General features: G+C 45.9%; 1 protein-coding gene across 6 annotated transcripts in view; it reads right to left on the reverse strand.

Moving 5' to 3' along the window:
- celf5a (cugbp, Elav-like family member 5a) overlaps nucleotides 1–20,851 on the reverse strand; it is a 148,908-nt gene extending 128,057 nt beyond the window's left edge. For all 6 annotated transcript variants that reach the window (XM_029001940.1, XM_029001939.1, XM_029001938.1 and 3 more), the window contains exons 1-2: nucleotides 20,362–20,851; nucleotides 8,641–8,723 (exon numbers count right to left, since the gene is read on the reverse strand). In XM_029001940.1, coding sequence (XP_028857773.1) covers nucleotides 8,641–8,723; nucleotides 20,362–20,731 — 453 coding nt within the window. In that variant the 5' untranslated portion in view covers nucleotides 20,732–20,851. The remainder of the gene's footprint in view (nucleotides 1–8,640; nucleotides 8,724–20,361) is intronic.
- Nucleotides 20,852–21,497: the final 646 nt, after the last annotated feature.

Consider the following 21,497-nt stretch of genomic DNA (forward strand, 5'->3'; position numbering starts at 1 on the left):
TGGAGAGGGAGTAGAGATGTCCTTTCGGAGGAGTGGTTCCTGGCAGCAGATCAATGGCCATGTCGCCTGGTCGATGGGGAGGCAGCTGGGCGGCTTTGGCTGAACTGAAGACGGTGGCTAGGTCATGGTAACAGGAGGGAATGTTGTCTAACACTGGAGGACTCGGTTCTGGGTTCGTGGAGACAGACGAGGAGGGTTGTGGCAGAAGGCAATGGTGATGGCAGTGCGCTCCCCACTCCAACACCATGCCCGACGACCAGGAGAGATGGGGTTCATGTAGGGACAACCAGGGGAACCCGAGGAGGAGTGGTGAGGTGATGATCTTGGTCACCAGAAATTGGATTTTCTCCACATGGGAGTCCAGCCGGAGTTGCAGAGGGACCGTACGGTGAATGATGGGTCCTGCGGAGATAGGATGACCATCCACGGAGGTTATTGTGAGAGGACTTGGGAGGAGTTCCAGGGGAATGTGATGTTGTCGGATGAAGGAGTGGTCTATGAAATTTCCAGCCGCCCCGGAGTCCACAAAGGCTGTGGTGGAGATGCTTCGCTGATTACATTCCAGGACGGCCGGGAGAGTGAGTCGGGAGGTCGGTGGCATCAGATGTGGAGGAAGGGGCCTAGATGGCCGTGCCGTGCTGATCTGCTGGGTGTCCCGTCTCCCCGGACGAATAGGGCAGGTCAGGCGGATGTGTGAGGGGGAAGCGCAGTATGCACACAAACCCTCCCGAAAACGCCGTTGCTTCTCTTCAGGCGTGAGGGTTGTCCGTCCCAGCTGCATGGGTTCCCCCCTATGGTCTGGAGGAGTGACGGTGGGCTGAAGTGGTGATAGAGGCGGTCGAGGGGTCTGATGCAGGGTCGGAATGGGGGCCGCAGTTTTCGGGAGAGCCAGCAGATGGCGATCAATCCGCATTGCGAGTTGTATGAGGGCCTCATATGTTGCTGGCATCTCCCGACTGACCATCTCACCCCGAATTCGTGGGGCCAGTCCCTCATAGTACATCATCCGGAGGGCGTGGTCGCCCAGCGGAGTCTTTGCAGCCAGGGTCCGGAATCTGGCGGTAAACTGGCTGACTGATGAGGAACCCTGGCGCAGATGGTAAAGCTGTGACGCGACGTCTTCCACGCCGTCCGGATGACAGAAGGTGAGTTTTAATTCCTCCACGAATTCGGCATACGAGAGGGACGCAGAACTGGGGGAACTAATTCGCGCAGCCGCCCACTCTGCGGCGGTACCACCGAGCCGGGTTAGTAATAAGGCGATTCGGGACCGGGCACTGGGGTAGCGGCTAGGCTGTAACTCGAAAATCAACGAGAGAGCGGTGAGGAGCACCTCGCCGCTCCCCTCGGTCCCGTTCCAGCGCTCCGGGAGCGGCAAACTGGGTTCGGGAACCGCGGGGGGGCGAGGGCTCTGCGCCACGCTCGCCGCTTCATGGTCTCGGTGCGCGGCGGTCACTTCCTGAACGCGCTGCCGCAGGAAGCGAACCTCCTGCGACAGACTTCCAAAAAGATTCTCCTGCCGCGCTATCCGATCGCACAAAGCAGCGAGATGTGAAGCGCGTAATTCGGGCTCAGTCATTCTGTAACGCGAACCGGGACCAGAACAAGAGAGACGTGTAGGAGGAAACGAGAGACCTCGGTGCGGTGGGACGCAGGGAGGCAGGTAAGTTCCTCCGCGTTAATCTGCGAACGGGGACGGCGCGAGCCGCAACACCACACTGATGTTGTCGTTCGCGTATTAAGACACAAGACAGGGCAGGACAGAGTGACAGGAAGGAGTTCAGGTATCGGGAGAACAGAGAGGACAGGTACGGTCTTACTGGGAGCGGGTTTTCGGAGCCGAGTCGAATGGCGTGCGTCATTCAATGACTGAGCAATTGGCAGCTGCTCTCCAGCCTATTATATAGGAGTCACGTTACCTCGTTTCCGTGTTACTCCCGGTCACATGATTGGATCATGTGACACCAACAGGAATTTTTCACACAGAGTTACTGCTGCTGGGGACTTTACGGCCCCCTTTGCTGCTGTGTTTTAGCGCGCGGACGATGCTCCCTGGACAACAGACTCTTTTTATATGAAAAGCATGGATCACCGAGGCATCTTGGAGTACCCGGAGGCATCAAAGCCATATGATTACCAGCCACCCCCTTCAAAGAGTACGGCAGTATTCCAGCTCAGCCCAAAGTGCTCCATATAGTGCCATGCTGACAACTTAATGATTATCCCTAGGAGGCTTTTGGTGTTCATCATGGTGCTCTGTAATGGATTGGTTGCTATGGTGCTCTCAGAGCAGTTTATAACCAGCAGTGGTGGTCAGCAGCAGGGCCGTTTCGTAACAGCCCAGTGATTCAGACCTCTGTGTTTTCATTATTTCACCCCGTCGTCCGACTTATGAAACAGTCTTCTGCAGGCTTAATGAGTGAGGACACATGGAGCGCGCTCTCAGAAACGCAGATCAAATGCGCCCGCCGAGCAGCGCGGGGCTAAATTGCTTCCGCAGCACACTGCTGGCATATCCACCCCAGCTGTGAAGGGGGCAGGGGGATGTGCTGAAATGCGCGATCGTGCTGCCAGGGCACCAACCCTAAAAACACCTGCACCCAACAACCACCTTACACTGCGGAAAGCCTCCTTTTTTTCGTAGTCTGTTGACATAAAGACATTCATTTAGACATAACCTGATGGTCCATGTACCCCTGTTAAAAACACGACAATACAAGTCATTATAAGACAAACAAGCAAGCATTTACCTGAGACCCTTATCCAGAGCGACTTACAATCGGTAGTTACAGGGACACTCTCCCCCTGGAGACACTCAGGCTTAAGTGTCTTGCTCAGGGACACAATGGTAGTAAGTGGGATTTGAACCTGGGTCTTCTGGTTCATAGGCGAGTGTGTTACCCACTAGGCTACTACCAGCCTACTACCTACTAGCCATTAGACATAAGAGCATCAATACTTATGATAAAAGAACAGTGAATTGCTATGGCAAGATTTACAACATTTACAACATTTAACCGTATTTTTAATAATCATTCCAAAACAACCTGCATGGATATTATTTTAGCCTAACTGCGTTATGTTGAAAATATTGCTTAAATTAGTCCAACATTTCTCAGAGAGCAACATCCCCACTTAGGCTCCACGGGGCTAAAACTGCGTTGTTAATGATGTGAGCTGTGATTGGGTCCTGCCTGGAGAGAGTGCGGGGCACCAGCTGCCTGCTGTCATGCCTCACGTCAATCAAACCGCAGCCCTCATCCCTCTGCAAACACTTCATCGCCGCACATCAGTCCCAATTTCTGCTGACAAATGCCCCTACCTTCTGCGGCCTCAGACCGATCTGCCTTCCAAATGAGGCTGCCGGGGAGAAGAGTGCAGTGGGCTGCCCAGCTCAGGGGGATGGCTGTTTTAACATGGATCGCTGTTTCAACACCCCGCTGAAAGTATGGCTTCAAGCTGTCTACATGACCCTGTGTCCTCTCTCTCGCTTGCTCCCCCCCCCTTCTCTCTCTCTCTGTTTCCTCTCCATCGCAGGCATTCACTTTGTTTTTCTTTCCATAAAAGGGACAATCATCATTAAAGAAAGAAGGCTCCATTACGTGTCATATTACATTGTTTCCTTCACATAAATAGAAAGCAGAGCTTTCAGCCACAACCGCAGCGTTTTTAAGCCCTGTCCTTAAAACCAGGTCAGGCCATTTGTATGTTGTGGGTGTGACATGTCTCAGAGGTGCGGTTACGTCTAGATTGTTCTTTGCAGGGATTATGAAACTGAATTGTCAACATTAGATTCCACATTCGCGTTCCCCAGCCTCTCAGATCTCTTGTTACAGGGGCCGGTGTTGCCTTGTGCTCCGCTTCTCACCTCTGTGCGCATGCCCACCTGGCCACACCTGCACTTGGTGTTCAGGGACACCAAGATGGATTGGCAGTCAGGGTAAGTCTTCCTCCTGGCTCCTCTGGCTTGGCCATTAAAAGGGGGTTGGGGACAAGTGTTGGGCCGGCAGACACCGACCCCATAGCATGGCTAACCCAGATCCCAACATCACATGACTAAATTCCACAGACGCCCATCTAGTCTCCAGCCATGGCCAGAAATAGGCTATAGATGCTAAAAATATGAAACATTAATAATTCACCCCCCTCCCCCCCAAAAAAATCCCCTGCACAACAGATAAAATAGCACACATCACCCAGAAGTGGCTTAATGGGCAGGGGCTGGTGGATTATCGCATTTCCCCCCATTTTTCAACGTGATCCACAAGTCTCCAATGCCAGCGCAACTGCCTGTGCTAATTGTTTTTTCTCTGAAGATCAAAACATCTGATGTTCTCGAGACATGAATATATGCAACCTCCGCCACCCCCTCCCCCAACTCGCCCCGCTTCACTCATCATTATTTCAAAAGCTACGAGTAACTTCTGACGTTGAGTCACTTAAGCTCCATGATCCTCATGGCGTTAAGATGCTGTTCCAGGGTTTTTGTTTTGCCTCGAAAGGCGAATTTGCCAGAACGATCTGCTAAATGCAGTGAAAAGAAAGGCCAGGTCCACCTGACTAATACTGTAAACCAAAAAGCAAAGCGGAAAAGAACAAGAGAAGCAACCATTAGCCAAGCGTGTTTCCATCTATTTCTAACTGCTGCTGCTACAAGGCGCAGGAGCGGACTCCCCGAGGAGCACTCGAATCTCGAATCTCTTCACTGTGTGCATTATACCACCAGACTATTATCGGCCAACACACACAAACACACACAGACTCACAAACGTTCCAACCATCTCCCAAAATGCCACTGTTGGCCAAATACTCATATTTCTGCACTGTGCCACTGCACTGGATCTCAATAATCTGTCAAAAATGTGATGCCGGCATGGTGCCTGTATACATGTACCTGGACTATTTTGTGATGCATGCAGGGTTTCTGGTAATTATCTCAATCCTGCTGGCCACAAAAAAAGAGGAGCACCGGCAGTCTAGAGACGCATTTCAGTGGCTAACCACGAGACAAATCCTGCACTGAGCCGAGATCAACTAAAAGCACAACCAAGGTGCATTTCTAAAGCATTATCACTCTATTTACACTCCTGAGAACCATTTAAAACAGAAACAGTAACTTAACATAACTGCATGTGTACATTTGAAATATAATTTTTGTATGAAGTATGAAACTCAGAACCTTCCACAAATGGAAAGGCTCCATTCCAAGACATTCACATGCAAATGGGACGCCTGCTTCCCGCTCCTGTCTCTTAAGCTATTCAGTCATTCAGACCCCCGTAATGCCACCACCACCACCACCTCAGCCCCCTCCCTGCTTCCCCTGCTACCCAAGGGCCAAATTCTAACGAGCTGGAACCTCACACTACAAGGCCTCCCATCCGCCTAGCACCGCCCGGCTTCCCGCCGCTCGGCCCCCTCCCCACCCTGAATTATTCAGCCCGAGCGGCAGTGGGGCGGCTGGCGAGCAGGTGGGTTTGAAATGGCAGGAATCCGAAGCCCCGGGGACGCCGGCGCGCTGCAGCCGGCCGATCTCATTTCCACCACACAAGGTCGGCGCACTCTCTCTTGCCGGCGTGGCCCGGCTCCACAGCGCCCGACACACGGATCAGCAGAGAGACGCCAGCGCACAGAAGACTTGCTTTACATAGTTCAGCCCTGAGACGTGCGCTTCACACCTTAACCAGACATGCACACACTGGTAAGACACACTCAGCATTGCAACTCGGCACGTGTGCATGCGTGCAGACACTGTGTTTGCTGGTTAGCGTGAGTGGGTTTTGAAAGCATTTCTCATCAAAAATATAGAAACTTGCCATTGTGTTGCTGGTCCACACTAAGAATATCTTACAAAATAAATATGTATAAAAACGAGCATCTTGTAAAAAAATGGATGTTACATACAGGGCTAGAGCTATTTGGTTATACACGTCACATATTTATACCCGAGGTCCTCGAAAATAAAATGCGTGTTTCTGTTGAATTATTTTGTAGTGACCCAAGATTTAACAAGTGTGGCCCACAGCGTGTTGATGAGAACAACACATCAACACAATTACCAGCCTTGCTGCCATGTGTTTAAAGGGTTCTGAGCATGTTGTTATTTTTGCAGCTTAGCGATTAAGAATTTGGGGAATAGGATTTGTTGCGATGCCGTGCTTGGCTGGGTAAATCTGCTGTAGAGGTGCACGGACTGAGACCGGTTCTGAAACGTGGAGGCGATGCCCCCTAATCTACACGCTTAAATGCCCTAATAACAAACTAGCTGGAGGGTTAAATAAATACACAACTAAATATAGCAGAGCAAAGCTCATTAATGTGTATTATGTGACTCAAAAGAAAATAGTCAGTTAAACACACATAAACACACTCTCACACCAACAAAAATACACACACACACACAACTTGGGTGCATTGGTTCATTTTACATACATATGTGCATGCACACATACATACATGCATGGATATGTAAAGTATTTATAAGTAATTTTCTGCCTGTTCCAGTCATTTCGTGGATTTTGCTTCTATGTTTTTACTCAAATCTGTTAAAATGGATTACAACCATCCATTCAGGGCATTACCTGAGTGGACATTCATAATGGAAAAAGACATGACCATGTTATAAAAGTGCACATACATATTTTGCTTGCTAAGCAATTACATTTTCTTACAATGGCACTACATACACTTCACTTATTGATCACATTGTGAAATTTTAAATGTATGGAAAAATGTTAATGGAAAAACATAGTCCTTAATAACATATAAATCCTCTCTGGGGTACAGCCAGTTCACATTAATTACTCCACAGCTCCTGACAAACTGCATATCAAGCAGTATTCCACAAGCAACTGGCATATCTACTTACCATCAGCACAGAGCAACAGGGGTCATTTCTGAGAGATTTAGGGGTGGCTGACTATGAAGAGGCCGGCAAAATACTAATGCAGCAGAGTATGGACACGAACACAGGCACACATACATTCATTTTTATACTGTCAATGAATAAATAGATTAATATAGTATGGATTTACCGAAAAGGTTCAATATATCATCTGTAGGCCTAGTATCATTTGTAACTTTCTCACTTGTTATCTGCATGTTCAGAACCTGGCAGCTCCATCTAATGAAATTAAGATTTTGGATATTGTCTGGGTATTTGGGTTCACTGGAAGTCATAGGGATACATAAAAAAAAGCCTGCAAAATATGGAATGTGTACAAATGTTTAAATACCTTTTTGTTACAAGCTAAAACCTACTGTTATCCATGAACCCAAACCTCAGTACCCAGAACTTTTTGTGTTGAACATTTACACCACCTTACACCACCCGCTACCTGTTTCCAGAGGGAGCATCTTCCAAGAGCATAGGAAGAGGCGTAGCTTTCTCAGCAATGTCTGACACATGTCAGTGTCTTGTTGTTGTGTTTCAGGCGAGATGGTAGAAAGATCCACCTCACATAAAACCACACTGAACAGCACGCAGGAGGCGCCTGGTTTCATGATGCAATCGAGTGTGAGAATGTGTGTGTGTGTGTGTTTGTGTGTGGCTTCTGAAGAACACATAAGAGTATATTCGTGCATATGCATCCAAAGCAAACCAAATTTCAATTGTCCCCAGCCACAATGTGCTTGTCTATAATTTGTCACATCCCTTTTCATATCTTAAATCTTTAAAGACCCAGATGGCTCAGAAACTCCTCCTTTTTCAAAAAATTAGCCAAGCCGCCATGTTCTGTCCCTTTACCCTCATTTATACATTCATCTGCATATTCTTTTTAATCCCGGTGGCGGGTCAACCCTGACGGATGGCCGCCGAGGTTGGCAAGTGGGCGCAATTAGTAGCGCTGCGCGCGGAAAGCACTGGCAGCGCAAAATCAGCTCTGCGAGAAACCCTCTTTTTAACGCCCTGCTAAACACAGTTATAGTCTGGCCTCAACACATCCCTTGGCATTCTCTCAAAGAACAACTTTTCCCCCTCTCTCCCTTCTATTATTCAAATGCTCTTTAAGAAAAAAAAAGCCCTCAAGCTTCAAGCTTGGCAAATTTGAAGGATAAAAAGAAGCTACTTGTTTTTCAAGAAAGTGCCAGAAATGTTCAAAGTTAGCAGCGCTGTATTTGCATCTTTAATGTGAAACATGTGCCTTTTGGCTGGGCATGGTCTCCTCTTGTCTTTTTAAAAAAAAAATTTCCCCGTTTTTTTTTCCAGAGATTTGGTTTAACCGCCCGGCGTTGATGTTCATCTGCCGGGGTTTTGATCTCTCCACGTTGAGCCAGCCAGCCTGTATCAAGGCACTTTGCTCTTCTTTGCTTTTCTCCACTCTCCCTATTGGCTGTTATCTTCGGCACAATTTAAAAAAAAAAAAAGCTTGACGAGGCAAAAAAAAAAAAAAAACTCCTTTGGGTGAGACGTGTTTATTTTTTCACGTTGATTTAAATTTTTTCCTAAAGTTACTAAGAGTGGCTCGGCACCCTTTACAAACAGCAGAGATAAATTCAAGAACAAGTTCTGCATCTGATGTGAGTGCATCAAAAGCACACATGGAATGCATAGGCAGACTTGAGAACCACACAAACCCCCCTACTCAACACAACGCCACAACGCTTATTGGATGGACATAGTGGGCGGAGAGGACTTACCCCTGGCAATGTCTTCTGTTCGTGCAAAGCATTCTGGGCTTTGATGGCTGACTCACGAGCGCAGTAGGTGAGAAAGGCGCAGCCTGGAAGAGAAGACAGACGGCCAACATGTTAACATCAGCCAAAGTCAGCGCTGATGACCACATCAGCATCAGTCTAAAACTGTAAACCAGCAACCACACATAACATTTAGCTGATTAATGCCATATTTGCAAAAAAAATTATAATTATTATTCATTCTCAAATGGTTCACAAAATGGATTAAGACAACAGTGTTAGATGTTTAATTGTTTTGCGTTCAGTGTTCAATGTAGAATTAATGTTAATTGAAGTTTAGATGTTTGAAAGAAAACAAAAAATGTATTATACTGCAGATTGGCAGAATATTAACATAAATATGCCTGTATCTGCATTGGGAGCTAATCACCACTGCTGCAGGCACTGGCAGAACAGAACAGTCCCAACAGAACAGGACAATGAGAATGCTGGGGTGCCGCACCCAAGGGTTTCCCCCATCAACCTCACTTAGTTTCAGCCGGTGTCAGTCATGGAAAACAACCGGGGCGCACTGGGAGACGGGGGAAGTGTCCCTTACAATGACGGAGGCAGGGCCGCCGCGGAAAGTCCCTGCAGACAGGCTAAACACAGACAGTCTATTTTCTACTACGGGGAGCCCGTCTGATCCGCCGAGCATGCTGGACCACAGTCCCACTGCCATAGATCAGGCCGCGCTGCTGCCGAGCTGAGAAGAAACACTGAGCCCTTCTGACAAGGAGGCTACAACCCGGAGAGCTGAGGGGGTTTTGTTTGGCCAGGGTGGGGGCGAATACAGTGGGGTGGAGCAGCAGGAAAAGACAGCAGGGCTCCCTGAACACAAAGGGGGTGGCCAAACTCGTGACCTCCTGATGCCTGATTACCACACACACCGCCAGCCTTACAAAGAGACACCACAGCCACCCAGACAGCCAGAAATAATTCTTACTATTACATCTAAACTGGAATTGCACTGAAACATTCCTTAACGCCTATTACACTGATTAAAGGCACTAACAATTTTAGGGATAAACTTCCGACTTTCGGAAGGGCAAATTCATTCATTTATGATCCAGTTGCTGGTTTGTTGCTAAGCAACGCCATTCAGTCAGCAGTCAAGTAGCTAGCAGATGCTTATTACTTATGTTGGGGCCAATAAAACAAAGTAAATAGGGCAGACTGAAAAAAAGATGCGCAGTGGGATCACAGTCACAACTTCAGAACTCACTACGAATCCATTTCATAGTGTTATGGAACTTATTTTTGGATTCGGAAAAGAATAGTTTTAATATTTATGAAAATATAGACTCCAGAAATCCAGGATTTCTGTGGCAACACAAATATGAACTGATGCAAGAATGTATGCAAGATATTGAAATTGTTGCCAGTGGTACTGAAGAAAAGACTGACCTGACCTGAATAACTGAAGTATAGAGCAGTGGTTCCCAACCTGGGGTCTGCTGGGTCAGAGTTCGCAGTGGTAGTGCAGAATTGTATCTGCCCTGAGGTCACCAAAATGATATTTCTGAACATTAAATGTATAAACAATAACAGAGCCAATGGATAATCAGAACTCTGTATTATCCTGTATGCTTTAGTTACTAGAGCTGTAGATCTTGGCCCAGGATGGGTCAGCTTCATACTCAATCTCCTATCAATTTATTCAGGTTCGGGTCGGCTCAGCTTAGTCAGCAAACATGAACATCCGATGTATAGTACCTGTCCCTTCCGTATGTTTTGCTGATTGGTATGTTTTTTTTGCATGTTGTAAATTTGTTTTATTAAACGTTTGATTTGTAATTCTCAGCCACCATCGTCAGGTGACGCATTTTAATTATCACAACAGAAATGCAAAAATGCAGAAAAAGCAGCTGAAAATTATATTTTAAACAGGCACGCTTCTTTTCCTTCTTAGTCGAGCACCCGAAGCGTGCACGAAGAGAGCCGGGCTTTTAAAAAGCTGAACATTGCAAGAGCTCACAGGATCATGGCGGTATGGAAATGGCGCAGTAGAAACACTGACTGTGTGACTGTCATTTATTTAAATGCGCCGCACAGCATTACAGGTCGGGCTCGGACTGAATTCTGTTGGGCTTGGGCCGGGCGACGATTACAGCTCTGATGTGGACTTTATATAGCCTGCAGTGTAAAACAAGGAGAATAAGACCAAAAACCTACAACAAAGTTTAGGTCATGCAGTCATGGATTTATTTAATCATGCAAAAATAATTAAGAAGAACAAAGTTTGCCATTGCCAGAGTGGCAGATCAGGACATAATTTCAAAACTAGTGAATGAGCAAGGAGAAAGCTAATCATGGAGGCGACCAACAGGCAAATGGTAAACTAAATCCCTTTAATTCTCCAGAAACCAGAACAATAGACAGCTATTCTTTCACGTTCAGTAATTTCATTAGATTAACAAAGTAACATGGAATAAATACAAGAAGCAGGTGTCAGGACCCTGTGAGGGGTCCTAGGGATGTTAGGAGATTAACAGGGCTGCATGAAATTGAATGGCAGGACAATGCTCTTTTCTCCACAGTACAACCATTTAGCATGCTGCCCCACAAAAAACATCCACATGGGATGATGTCTAAAAGTCAAAAGTAAAGCCATCGGACAATTGTGCATACAGTCAAGTCTGGTAGAGGCAACACTGTTTTAAGATCCTGGTTCTCTGAAGCTGGGACATGGCCTGTGGTCAGCACAGAGTGAATAACAAACGGCTCAATATAGCTGGATATTTTGGAACCAAACCTGCAGCCCTCTGCCAGACAACTGCGGATAAAAAAGAATTTCAGCAATCACAGCAATGATCCAAAACTCAAACTCAAATAAACCATGGAAGGGCATAAAAAATCGAAGATCAGTTCCCTGGAATAATCCAATCAGATCGCTGTCCTCAATCCCCCAGCTCAGGATTTCCCAGCCTTGCTCCAGGAGCAGCTACTTCCAGAAATACTCCATTCCAACTCCCTTTGCTTTCACATTATTTTTTCCATTATTAGGCCATTAACGAACACCTGTGTCTAACTAAAATCAGGTTGGAAGGGTTCCCATTTTAACAAGGGTATTTTTTTTTAAATATGTATGCGACACATCAGACCCCTCACTTTCTCAACCAGTATTCTTAAAGTATTATTTTTCCAATGCCCCCTAACATTCTCAGAAGACCCAGAAGATTTGCAATGAGCGTCCTGAAATTTCCTTAACTGTATGTTAGCATTGATAAAGCGTGACTCCCACAGTGCGCAGCCTCAAAATTGATAACTGCAACGGGGTGACCTTTAAAGACCCAGATGGTGAATGGGAGTGGCACTGACAAGAATTTAAGTATTGATTCCCCGCCACATGCACTGTGCTCCGGAGGCCCCTCAGACCGCCTGTGGCTATGAACTGTGAGGCAGGTGCAGGTCATGACCCCTTCACTACCTCACCACCTCGTGCTTCCCCGGTCCCCCAGTAGTCCTGTTGTAGTGATTTCCAATGGAAGTCATACAAATCAGTCCATCAAGGAGATGACATTCTAACTACGGAAATTTCTATTTTGGATCAAGAATCAGTAGCTGCATTAATAATAATAGTAATAATACAAAATACAAATACAAGAGACATATCTCACAGGTGTTTTAAACCATACTTTCAAATGTAATGCTGGGTGCAAATTTGCAACCCTCAGGCAATAGCTGTAGCGTATTCATCATTTGAATTCAAACACGTACAAATTGGGGGCACTCTGTTGCATACCAAATACCAGAAATCTGAGAGTATGATGAAATAGTTTGAAACACGACACAAAAAAAAAGACAGAAGAAGATGAAGAAGAAGGACTGTAACAAGGCCCTGCTGACACAGCAGCAAGCCAACCGGTGTAGAGAAATGATATTCTGCTCCTTCTGATCAAAAAATCCAACCCGTTCACCACATCATCTACCCTACCAGGCAACCACATGAACCAGTCAGCTGCATTCAGTGCTTTGTAACGTCTGAAGAGACTGCAGTGGGCTGACCCATGGGCTGCTGGGAAGGTGTTGAAATGGCAGTAATTAAAGAGCACAAATTGAAGGTGCCGCTCCTGCCTTGACTCAGACAGCAGCCCGATTGCTGGCTTATTTACTGCCGCCACTGTGTATCCGGTCCAGGAACCTTTGGCCACAGAGTCTGGGTCCCTCCGCTGCTTCACCGGGCCTCGGCCATTATTACCCCTTCTTCTTGCTCTTCTTCATCGCCGTTGTCTCCCTCTGCTGTCACACCCTCCCGAGCTCTCTCACACTCCCGATCTCATTCTATCGTTCTATCTCTCTCTGCCCCAGAGGAGCCTGGCCCAGCGTAATGAAAAAGCATGAACTTTCCCCCCCTGCTATGGCATTTACTTCATAAAAAAAAAAAAAAAGCCAGCCATCTCTGACACAGGTTCTGCCCATCACCTCGTACTTCATTTCCACATGCAGGGAAATGTCATCGCCAGGGCAAGATTGCTTGCTTACTTCATTTTATGGCAGCGGACACTTGGGGGAAATGACAAGCTTTTGGAAGATTTGGGCTGAAACGCGCATCATCAGCAGCTCTGACACAATGTGATTATTAGCTGAATCCGTGCCAGGCGCCTCGCTCGGTGGTCCAGATTGGATATGAAGGATAATCAAACGGGTCTCGGAGCAGCCCTTGCAGTTCTTAATCGCCCCCACGTCGGCCAATCCCTGATCTCCAATCTATTCAGACATAACAAGTGCCCTGCCGCTCGCAAGGGGGGGGTGCAGTCTAACCAAAGTGCTCTCACTCATTGTTCAGACAACAATATTTTTCCTGCCCCCGCCTAATTATCTCGTAATGAGTCCTGTAATATAAGCAGTACTCTAGCGTAACCTGTAAACCTTAATTAAGTCGGGCACCTTTAACTGAGCCCGGCCTCCACCGCGCCAGCATGGCTCCGAGTCGCGAGCCCAAGTGCCTTTCACGCGGCCGAGGGCGCCCCTATGGAGTACGGCGTCGGACTGATTCATCCGAATGCACCAGGAGACCGTCTCGGCGAGTAGATCTACTGCCGTCCGGCAAAATAGCTGCGCTGCGAGATGTACAGTATGATGGATCCTTCACTCATGACTTTCAGTAGAGACAATTCAGTAGAGAAAAAAATAGTATTCAGATGTTTCGATTTAATAATCGAACATTTTAATCCAACAGTAACACACTTGAGGTTGTGCTATACTATAAGATGAGAAGTTTATATATCAATTTATGATGTTGCGGCATCATACTTTCAAACAAGGACTTTCCCTCGTATTTACTTTCAAGAGATTCTGAATCAAATTTTTGTTTTTGTCTCAAGAACTGTTTTCAGAAAGCACAAAGCGTGTACATGTCTACTTCTGTGTAGAAGCACAACGCAGTTTAGTACTCTGCTCTCATTTTTGTGTAGCAGTTGCGGGGTCAGCGTTTGCCTGGAGTTGGAACGAATGTCCCGTTCAATCCGAGCACGACTACAGGCAGCGCCTACGAGAGTTTACGTCAGGATCGATGAGCTACACATGTCATTCTTTCATGTTCAGCGACTGCTAAACATGAATTTTTCCACAGTAAAAAAGAAAAACTTTTGTCCAGTCCACGGCGGCGCTCTCGGCGGTTCCACAACAGTGTAAGAAAATGCCTGCATTTCATTTCTTATTAACCACACCGGCCAAATCTGAGCGCGATACGCATCTGCACTACTTACCAGCCAATCAGAAGCGGGTGAGTGCAGTGGGGCCTTATCGCATGCGGAGGAGCGTTTAGTGCTTGACTAATGTTACACGGGGTGGAATTGATGGCGGAGGCAGAACAATGAGAGGCAGAGGAGCGGCTCCCACTGGGGGCGACAGCTGCTCCCTTCCCCTCCAGCTCCTCGGTACGGGAGCCGTCTTTAGGGGACGGTTGGCAGGCAATCAGTGATGTCATGCCAGCAGTGCAGAGATGGCAGCTTAACCTATTTTCAGAAATACCACAGATTTCTATTTATAGCCCTGCTGAGCAGCGTGTATTTCCATACACCCCAGCGATGGCCCCCCCCATTTTTCGAACCCGTCTCCCAGTCAACGCAATCACCGCCACCAGTCCCGTCCACGTTAATATTTCAGCATTAGTGACTGGCAAGGAAACGGTTTTAGCAGCAGGAGTAGGAGACGGGAGGTGGCAGGGCCTGCTTTTCATCTATCAGCAGCTCTGAGGAGGTGATTATGTTATACATCTGCCAAACCTGCCCTCTACACCACCCACCCTGCACTAAATCCCTTTGTTTTCCTCCCGTGCCCCCCGATGGAGTGGATATGGCTCAAAACCTGTCAAGGAGACAACGGCAGTGCAGAAAGCACAAGTCTAGGATCGCCTCGGGTTTAAAGCCTCCATTTGTTTCAGGGGCGCTGACACCCGCTTCATCTTCCGCAGTCCGCTCATCCATCGTGCTTGTCAGTCATCTTCCTTCTGTCCGCTCATCGGCGGCACGTGCGCGAGCCGAAGACTTCGGGCTTGTCAGACTCCGCACAGACTGACACAGCGGAAGCATGCGATCCTGCTCTAAATGAGGGTTCGCCACCGAGACTCGACAAAAATCGTCATTTTTCATCGAGGCGCTCTTCTGTTCTTCAAGCCACCAATGTTACTGTGGCGGGGCTGCCGACTGTATGGTGCCAGCTTCAACACGCAGAGGACTGATACAGTCTAGCAAGGGTAGAAATGAGGCTGTCTATAAAAGCCAGCATGTATCGAGCCAACTGAGACATACTATAGGAAATGAACACCGATGAAATAAAACCGAGCAGTCATGGACGCCATCATGCTGAGGTGCTGATGTCCTTCCATTAGGTCTTCTTACAGACATGTCCAGACACTGTTTTTTTGTTTGTTTGTTTTTATCAATATGATATATCAGTTTTTATCTACCGATTCTTCATTTATCAACTAAATCCAAATCCCGATTAATAAGGAGGAGCTCTTGCTACGGACCGGATAAGGGGGTAAGATTCTCTTTCCACTGCCAAGAGGATAATCCTTCATATGTGCAAATAAAGATCACCAATATATATTTAATTTGTTTTTGGCACTCATCAAAATAGTTGTGCTTTTTTTTTTTTTACTTCAATCCATGATGCATGACTTGTTAGATGGTATAAGAAGCCATGAGGATGAGGATGGAGTTGGAGGAAGACATTTTGCGTTTGGCCATGAGCTTCCTTCGTTTCTCGCTAACAAGCTGTCGTATTCCATTGGACGCCTGCCTGGTAGTGAGAATCGCTCCCTCGCTCTCCAAACAGCGTCAGTTCTGTAACTCGTCTGCTGTGTCCACCTTTGATCCGTGAGAACTGCCAGCTCCTTTGTCACGTTCTCATTCAGCTTTAATGAATCTGTGATTGTTTGGCTATTGTGTGGGGGATCTTAAGGAAGCAGACCATGTCAAAACAGAGGCTTCTTTTTATTTCTGTTGGTTTAATGAAAGAGGGTTTTTTTTACCAAAAGATCTCGAAATGTTATCGTCTTTCCCATTTTATCTGTTATCTGTCATTTTATCTGTTTCCTGCCAGCCAATCCTGCTAACCCTCACACTCCCAGTGTCTCTTGCCTCCACTCTATTCTCATTGGCATGCAGAATTTGCAGTTTTAGTTACTTAATATTAAATATTAAAGCATACACCACAAAATACTTGACAAAGCAGTGAAGTCTTGAAGAAAAACATCTTTTCTCTTTTTCTACAAGCCTTCCAACTTCTACAAGTTTATTTCAGGCCAAATTAAGGAAAACAATAATACAATGATAATAACTGCAAATTAAGATCTCTCTTGTCCATAATGTTCCACATGCTACAATTCGGGAAGCTTTCTTTTCAGAACTCATTAGTACAGCAGGACACTGTCCATGGTGGAAGTCCCAGGGAAGGACAGCAGCACCATGGATAGTTCCCTTGTACAATGATCTTCATATCAATAACATCAACGATTCCACGTAAAACAGAACAGGTTTCATATATGACTATGGGACTGCTTCCTGTGGGTCTTGATAGACAGAACTCATTTTTAGAGGAACGTTTCCTTGAAGAGCCAAACCTTTTTTTTTCAGAAGCATTAGGAACCACATTTATTCCAAGTTCAGCCACAACTGACAGACATTGTGATGTGCTCACAAATATTTTTCAATTTATGGGTTATGGCTTCTTATTTAAGGCTTTAAACCTGCCAGAATGCAATCCAAATACAATATTTTATGTCAGGCCTGAATAATCTGTTTAATCTAAGAGCCCCGCAGAGCAAAACAAAAATGCCTGACAGCAATAAGCCTGAGTTTAATCTGAAGTAAGCAAAAAAATGAAACATGAATTACAAGAAGCAATCTCTTTTCAAATCAGGGCCCCACAGTAATCTTTATTGGTGTTAACCTAAAAGGATATCTAAACCAAACATTTGTATTTCAGATCATATTAATACTGGCCGTACTTCCAAGAACTGGTGCCTTTCAGGCTAATATGGGCCGTCCCAAAGACCATCTTTCTGGTAAGAGCACACAAATAGCTGAATGAAAATTATTTTTAATGGACACCGATGTCTTCAGAGAATCTATAAATCTAAAAGGCCTGGGCATTTAAAAGTGTGTGCACGTGTAATAAATTCAGCATTAGAATTAAAAGGCGAATTACAGGAGATGCCTGCCGGAGCCAAAACGAGCTCATTCTGTAGTCCGGGCCCATTGCTCCTGTCAGAAGCTGGAGATGCGCTGCAATTTTTATGAGGAAACCTTGTTGCTTATTACAATATTTACAGACATTCTGCCGGTTGCCTGAATGAAGGTTTATTATTAAATTTATAGGGTCTGGTGGCCTTACTAACTGGCCAGACATGAGGCAATATCATTATGTCTAAATAAATCATGAGGTCTGTCAGTAAGTGAAAGGGCTGGCTGGGCAATGTCAGAAGAGAAAAAAATATGTTTTGACGACCTTGCTCTCTCTCTCTCTCTCTCTCTCTCTCTCTCTATAGTTAAAAAGTATTCACCCACTTTTTGAAAAAATTCTAATTAAAGCATTTTCTTTTTCTGCTCCCTAAACCACCTGAAGTTATTGCAGAGCACCTGTGGCAGAAAACTCTAGCTCGAAAATAAATCTTTTCCCTGGTCTCCTGCATGCCTCCCTCCAAGAGGTTCCAACACCTCACTCCATCCATTTTCCACTCGCGTTTTATGAGCTTTCTGGGCCCTGGAGCAGAGATGCTTCCTCGTTACATTATGTTACCATCCTCTCTGTTCTTGGTATAGGGAGTCACCTCAGGATGTCTGGAGGATGCGCAGTGTTAATCACTGCTGTGCAATAAAAAAAAACTCAATTTTCATCTCATCTCAAGGTCTCACATGGCAAGTTTTAGTTCCGATTCATATTAACCCTCCTACTAGAAGCCTCCCCTTAATGATTACATTTGCACTTCTACCACCACCTTTACAGCAAAATATCCAAAATATTTTAACAAAATCAAAAAATATTCATTGCATAGTGATTTCTGAAATGGCCACAATAACCAGTTCAGCTATGGAGAGGGGCCGTTGTAATCTGTTTTTTACGCATAAATCAGGAATCCAAGTACCTATACGTCCCACCCATGTACAGTAAATAAGCTGGCACAAACATGTAGACCTTTACATCCGGCAGACAGTCTTGGTCCCTGTTACAGCCGCCTGTGCAGAATTCACGACTCCAGTGCTGACACGATAATCAGTTTCTGGGGATGGCCTGTCTGTGTTTTTTTTTTTTTTTGTTTTTTTTTGGTGGATTCGGAGACGTGCCACATGTGCTCCATTTCTTGGAGATCTAGGCACTAGCAACAGGGTACATGGATATAGTGCATGCGGAGGGTGGAGTACGTATGTGTTTTTCCCCACTAAACCTTGACTATCTGGTGCAACAGTGAAATATAACATTATATTAATGTACATAATGATGTAAAATTATGCAAAAGTGACCAGTTATGGACATAAGATCCATTTAATTCGATATTCATGGGCGAAGGAAGGCGTTCCAGGTGTGATCTCCCCCGACAACCTTCTAGCCTGATTCCAGCCGACCTGCACAGCCTATATTCTCAGCTCTCCTGTTACGCGGGCATCCCACAAAAGGGAGGGCATAAAAATAAAACTTGGATAAATATTTCATTAGATTATTGCTATGATTTAATGGGCCTCTCCTTGGTTGGGGTCTACAGCAATATCTCAAGTCAATTTATAAATGCATTAACACAATGATCCCCCTGACACCAGCTTAATATTGGTGAAGCAATGCAAGAACGCTGCCAGACATTAATATGTGAGTGTTTGCTGTGTGTGTGTGTGTGTGTGTGTGTGTGTGTGTGTGTGTGTGTGTGTGTGTGTGTGTGTGTGTGCTTATATGTGTTCGTAAAATGTGTTACGGTAACCCCATGTACCATACAGCATAAATTATGATACTAATTATAATAATATGAGTATCAGTCCTTGTATCTCATGTTTCAGTCCAAAAATAATCTCCTCTGAACGATTCACACAGCTACAGGTGTTACCTGCTGTAAATAACATGACCAGCAACATTTTAAAACATGACGCCAACATTTATACCGCATGCTATAAGTGCCAAATGTGGTATTATTTGTCCATTCTTTTTCTTCGTGGTTGAACAGGAGCAATATAAATAATCCAGTGTATGAATTTGGTGATATAATTGTAGAAAAATCTATAATTTAGTCATTTTTTTCTCCTCCATGAACAGATTCATGCATGTATATTAATGGTCACCCACCATGAATAAACGTTCTTGCGCTGAATGTGAATGATTCATAATCATGGGAGCAGTTACAATTTTGCCGATTCAGTTCAAAAATTAGTGGAGTAGCGCGGCAAATATTAATTTTAGGATTCTGCTCAGATGTTGTAAGATCATTTTAAATGTCCCTTGTCTGTGCTGTGTTTTTTTTTTTTTTTTTTTTTTTTACTTTGCCTTGGTGGGCTCCGTAACGTCAAAACCAATGGAAATATTAAGATAACAATTTTTGATTGATTGGCATGTTGATGAGATATATATCATTTTATTATGCTAGCATATTTGCATATAAACTGCAATCATCTGCTGAGGAGCCACTCACAGGTGGAATTAGTTTGGTTCTCTATTGGCTTTTGTGTCCGTAAAAATAAATAGATGAACGAGCTGCAGGCCCAGGGTGCGAGACATGCACATGGGAAGATGTTAAAGGAATAAATAAGTCATGCTCTCTCTCGTGCTTTTCGTTGGAGACTTTCAGTGGGAAAGGCTCTTTAAAAATGCATCCGCCATCCAAACCGACCTCGGTTCTGAGGCGGCGAGGGACAAAATAAAACCCAATAAGTGTACGAACAGAAATAAGCCGACAAAAAAAGGGTGGATCTGAGGATTTTGGAAGGGGGGGGGGGTCCTACGTCACTGTGGAGGAACGCTCCCCAAAAACATGTCACACTACGCTTAACAAAAACAACAACAACAACTACAACAAAAAGAAATAAACAATAACTCCAAGAAACAAGAAATTTAAAGGAGAAGATGCATTGCTTGGAGCGCCCGTGACTTCCACTGTTGCATCTGGACACCGGACCGACAGACAATAAAAGGCACGTCGCCGCAGGCTGCGTGCGTGAAACGTCGCATCACCGCACATCCACGCCGGCTCGTTACCTTTGTGCATGCCGGTGTATCGGTCCTTCAGAACTGTCAGCTCGTGGATCTTCCCGAACTGCTCGAACAGGGGCTTCAGGTCCTTCTCCTCCAGGTTCCGCGGTATTTGCCCGATAAACAGCTTTATGGCGTCTTGGTCTTTCATGGTGCCGCTCTCCGGGTGAATGGAGATGGATTCGGACCCGTTCATGGGCTTGGGGAGTGGGACCTGGGAGTACTGGTGCTGGTGCGGGAGGAGGAGTGGCGGCGCCCCCGGTCCGGTGAAAACCAGGCTGGTGTGAGCGGGATGGGGCTGCTGCTGTGGATGGTGGTGGTGGAGCTGCTGCTGCTGCTGCTGCCGTCTTGTTTCAGTCTGAGTGAATCTGGCCATTCTGAGGCTGGGAGCAGACTGGATGATAATAATAATGACAGCACACACACACACACACACACACACACGCTGAGAGAGAGCAAGCACTCAGCTGGAATCCCGGGCTCACTTTCCACCCAACACACACCACGCTAACACACGCACACACGCACGTACACACCGCGCGTTTTGTGGAAGGAGCGGCGGCGCGGCGGCGGAGACCGCCGCTCGTTTTAGCTCTGGTGCGACACCACGTGGCAGATGCGAGGTACTGCACGCCTCCACGTTGCGCTCGTACACATTGCAAATACATGCCATATATTTCACATTTAGCCTTTAAATTCTACATGGAACGTATCATTTAATATAACAATGGCACAACACAACTTACAATTATCTTGCCATATTACAGAGGTGTGCACGCTATGTATTCTATTTCACAGCAACCACGTTCCTCGATGGCAGTGGTCTCTTTCAGTAGGTTTCTCTGCCTTGCCGCAGGGCGATAAAAGTAGTTGACTTGACCTCGTAATTCCCCAGATTTTCCCACTTGGTTTTTGTTGTTGTAAAGACAACTCACAGGATCCACCGAAAACATTCAAAGAGTCTAAAAGGAGCACCTACTCCAGAGGTACTGCTGAGTTTCTGCCTTCTTCCACGTGTGAGTGTAGTGTGAGGTCTGTGTAGTCAGACTGAATCAACAGCTGGAAGAACAAGGCCAGGATTTGGATCCTGCATGGTCTACCACATTTCAATGTTTAATGTTATGGCCAATGAGGTGGGCGAT

This window comes from Denticeps clupeoides, chromosome 13 (genome assembly GCF_900700375.1).
Source record: "Denticeps clupeoides chromosome 13, fDenClu1.1, whole genome shotgun sequence".
In the NCBI taxonomy this organism is placed as follows: domain Eukaryota; kingdom Metazoa; phylum Chordata; class Actinopteri; order Clupeiformes; family Denticipitidae; genus Denticeps; species Denticeps clupeoides.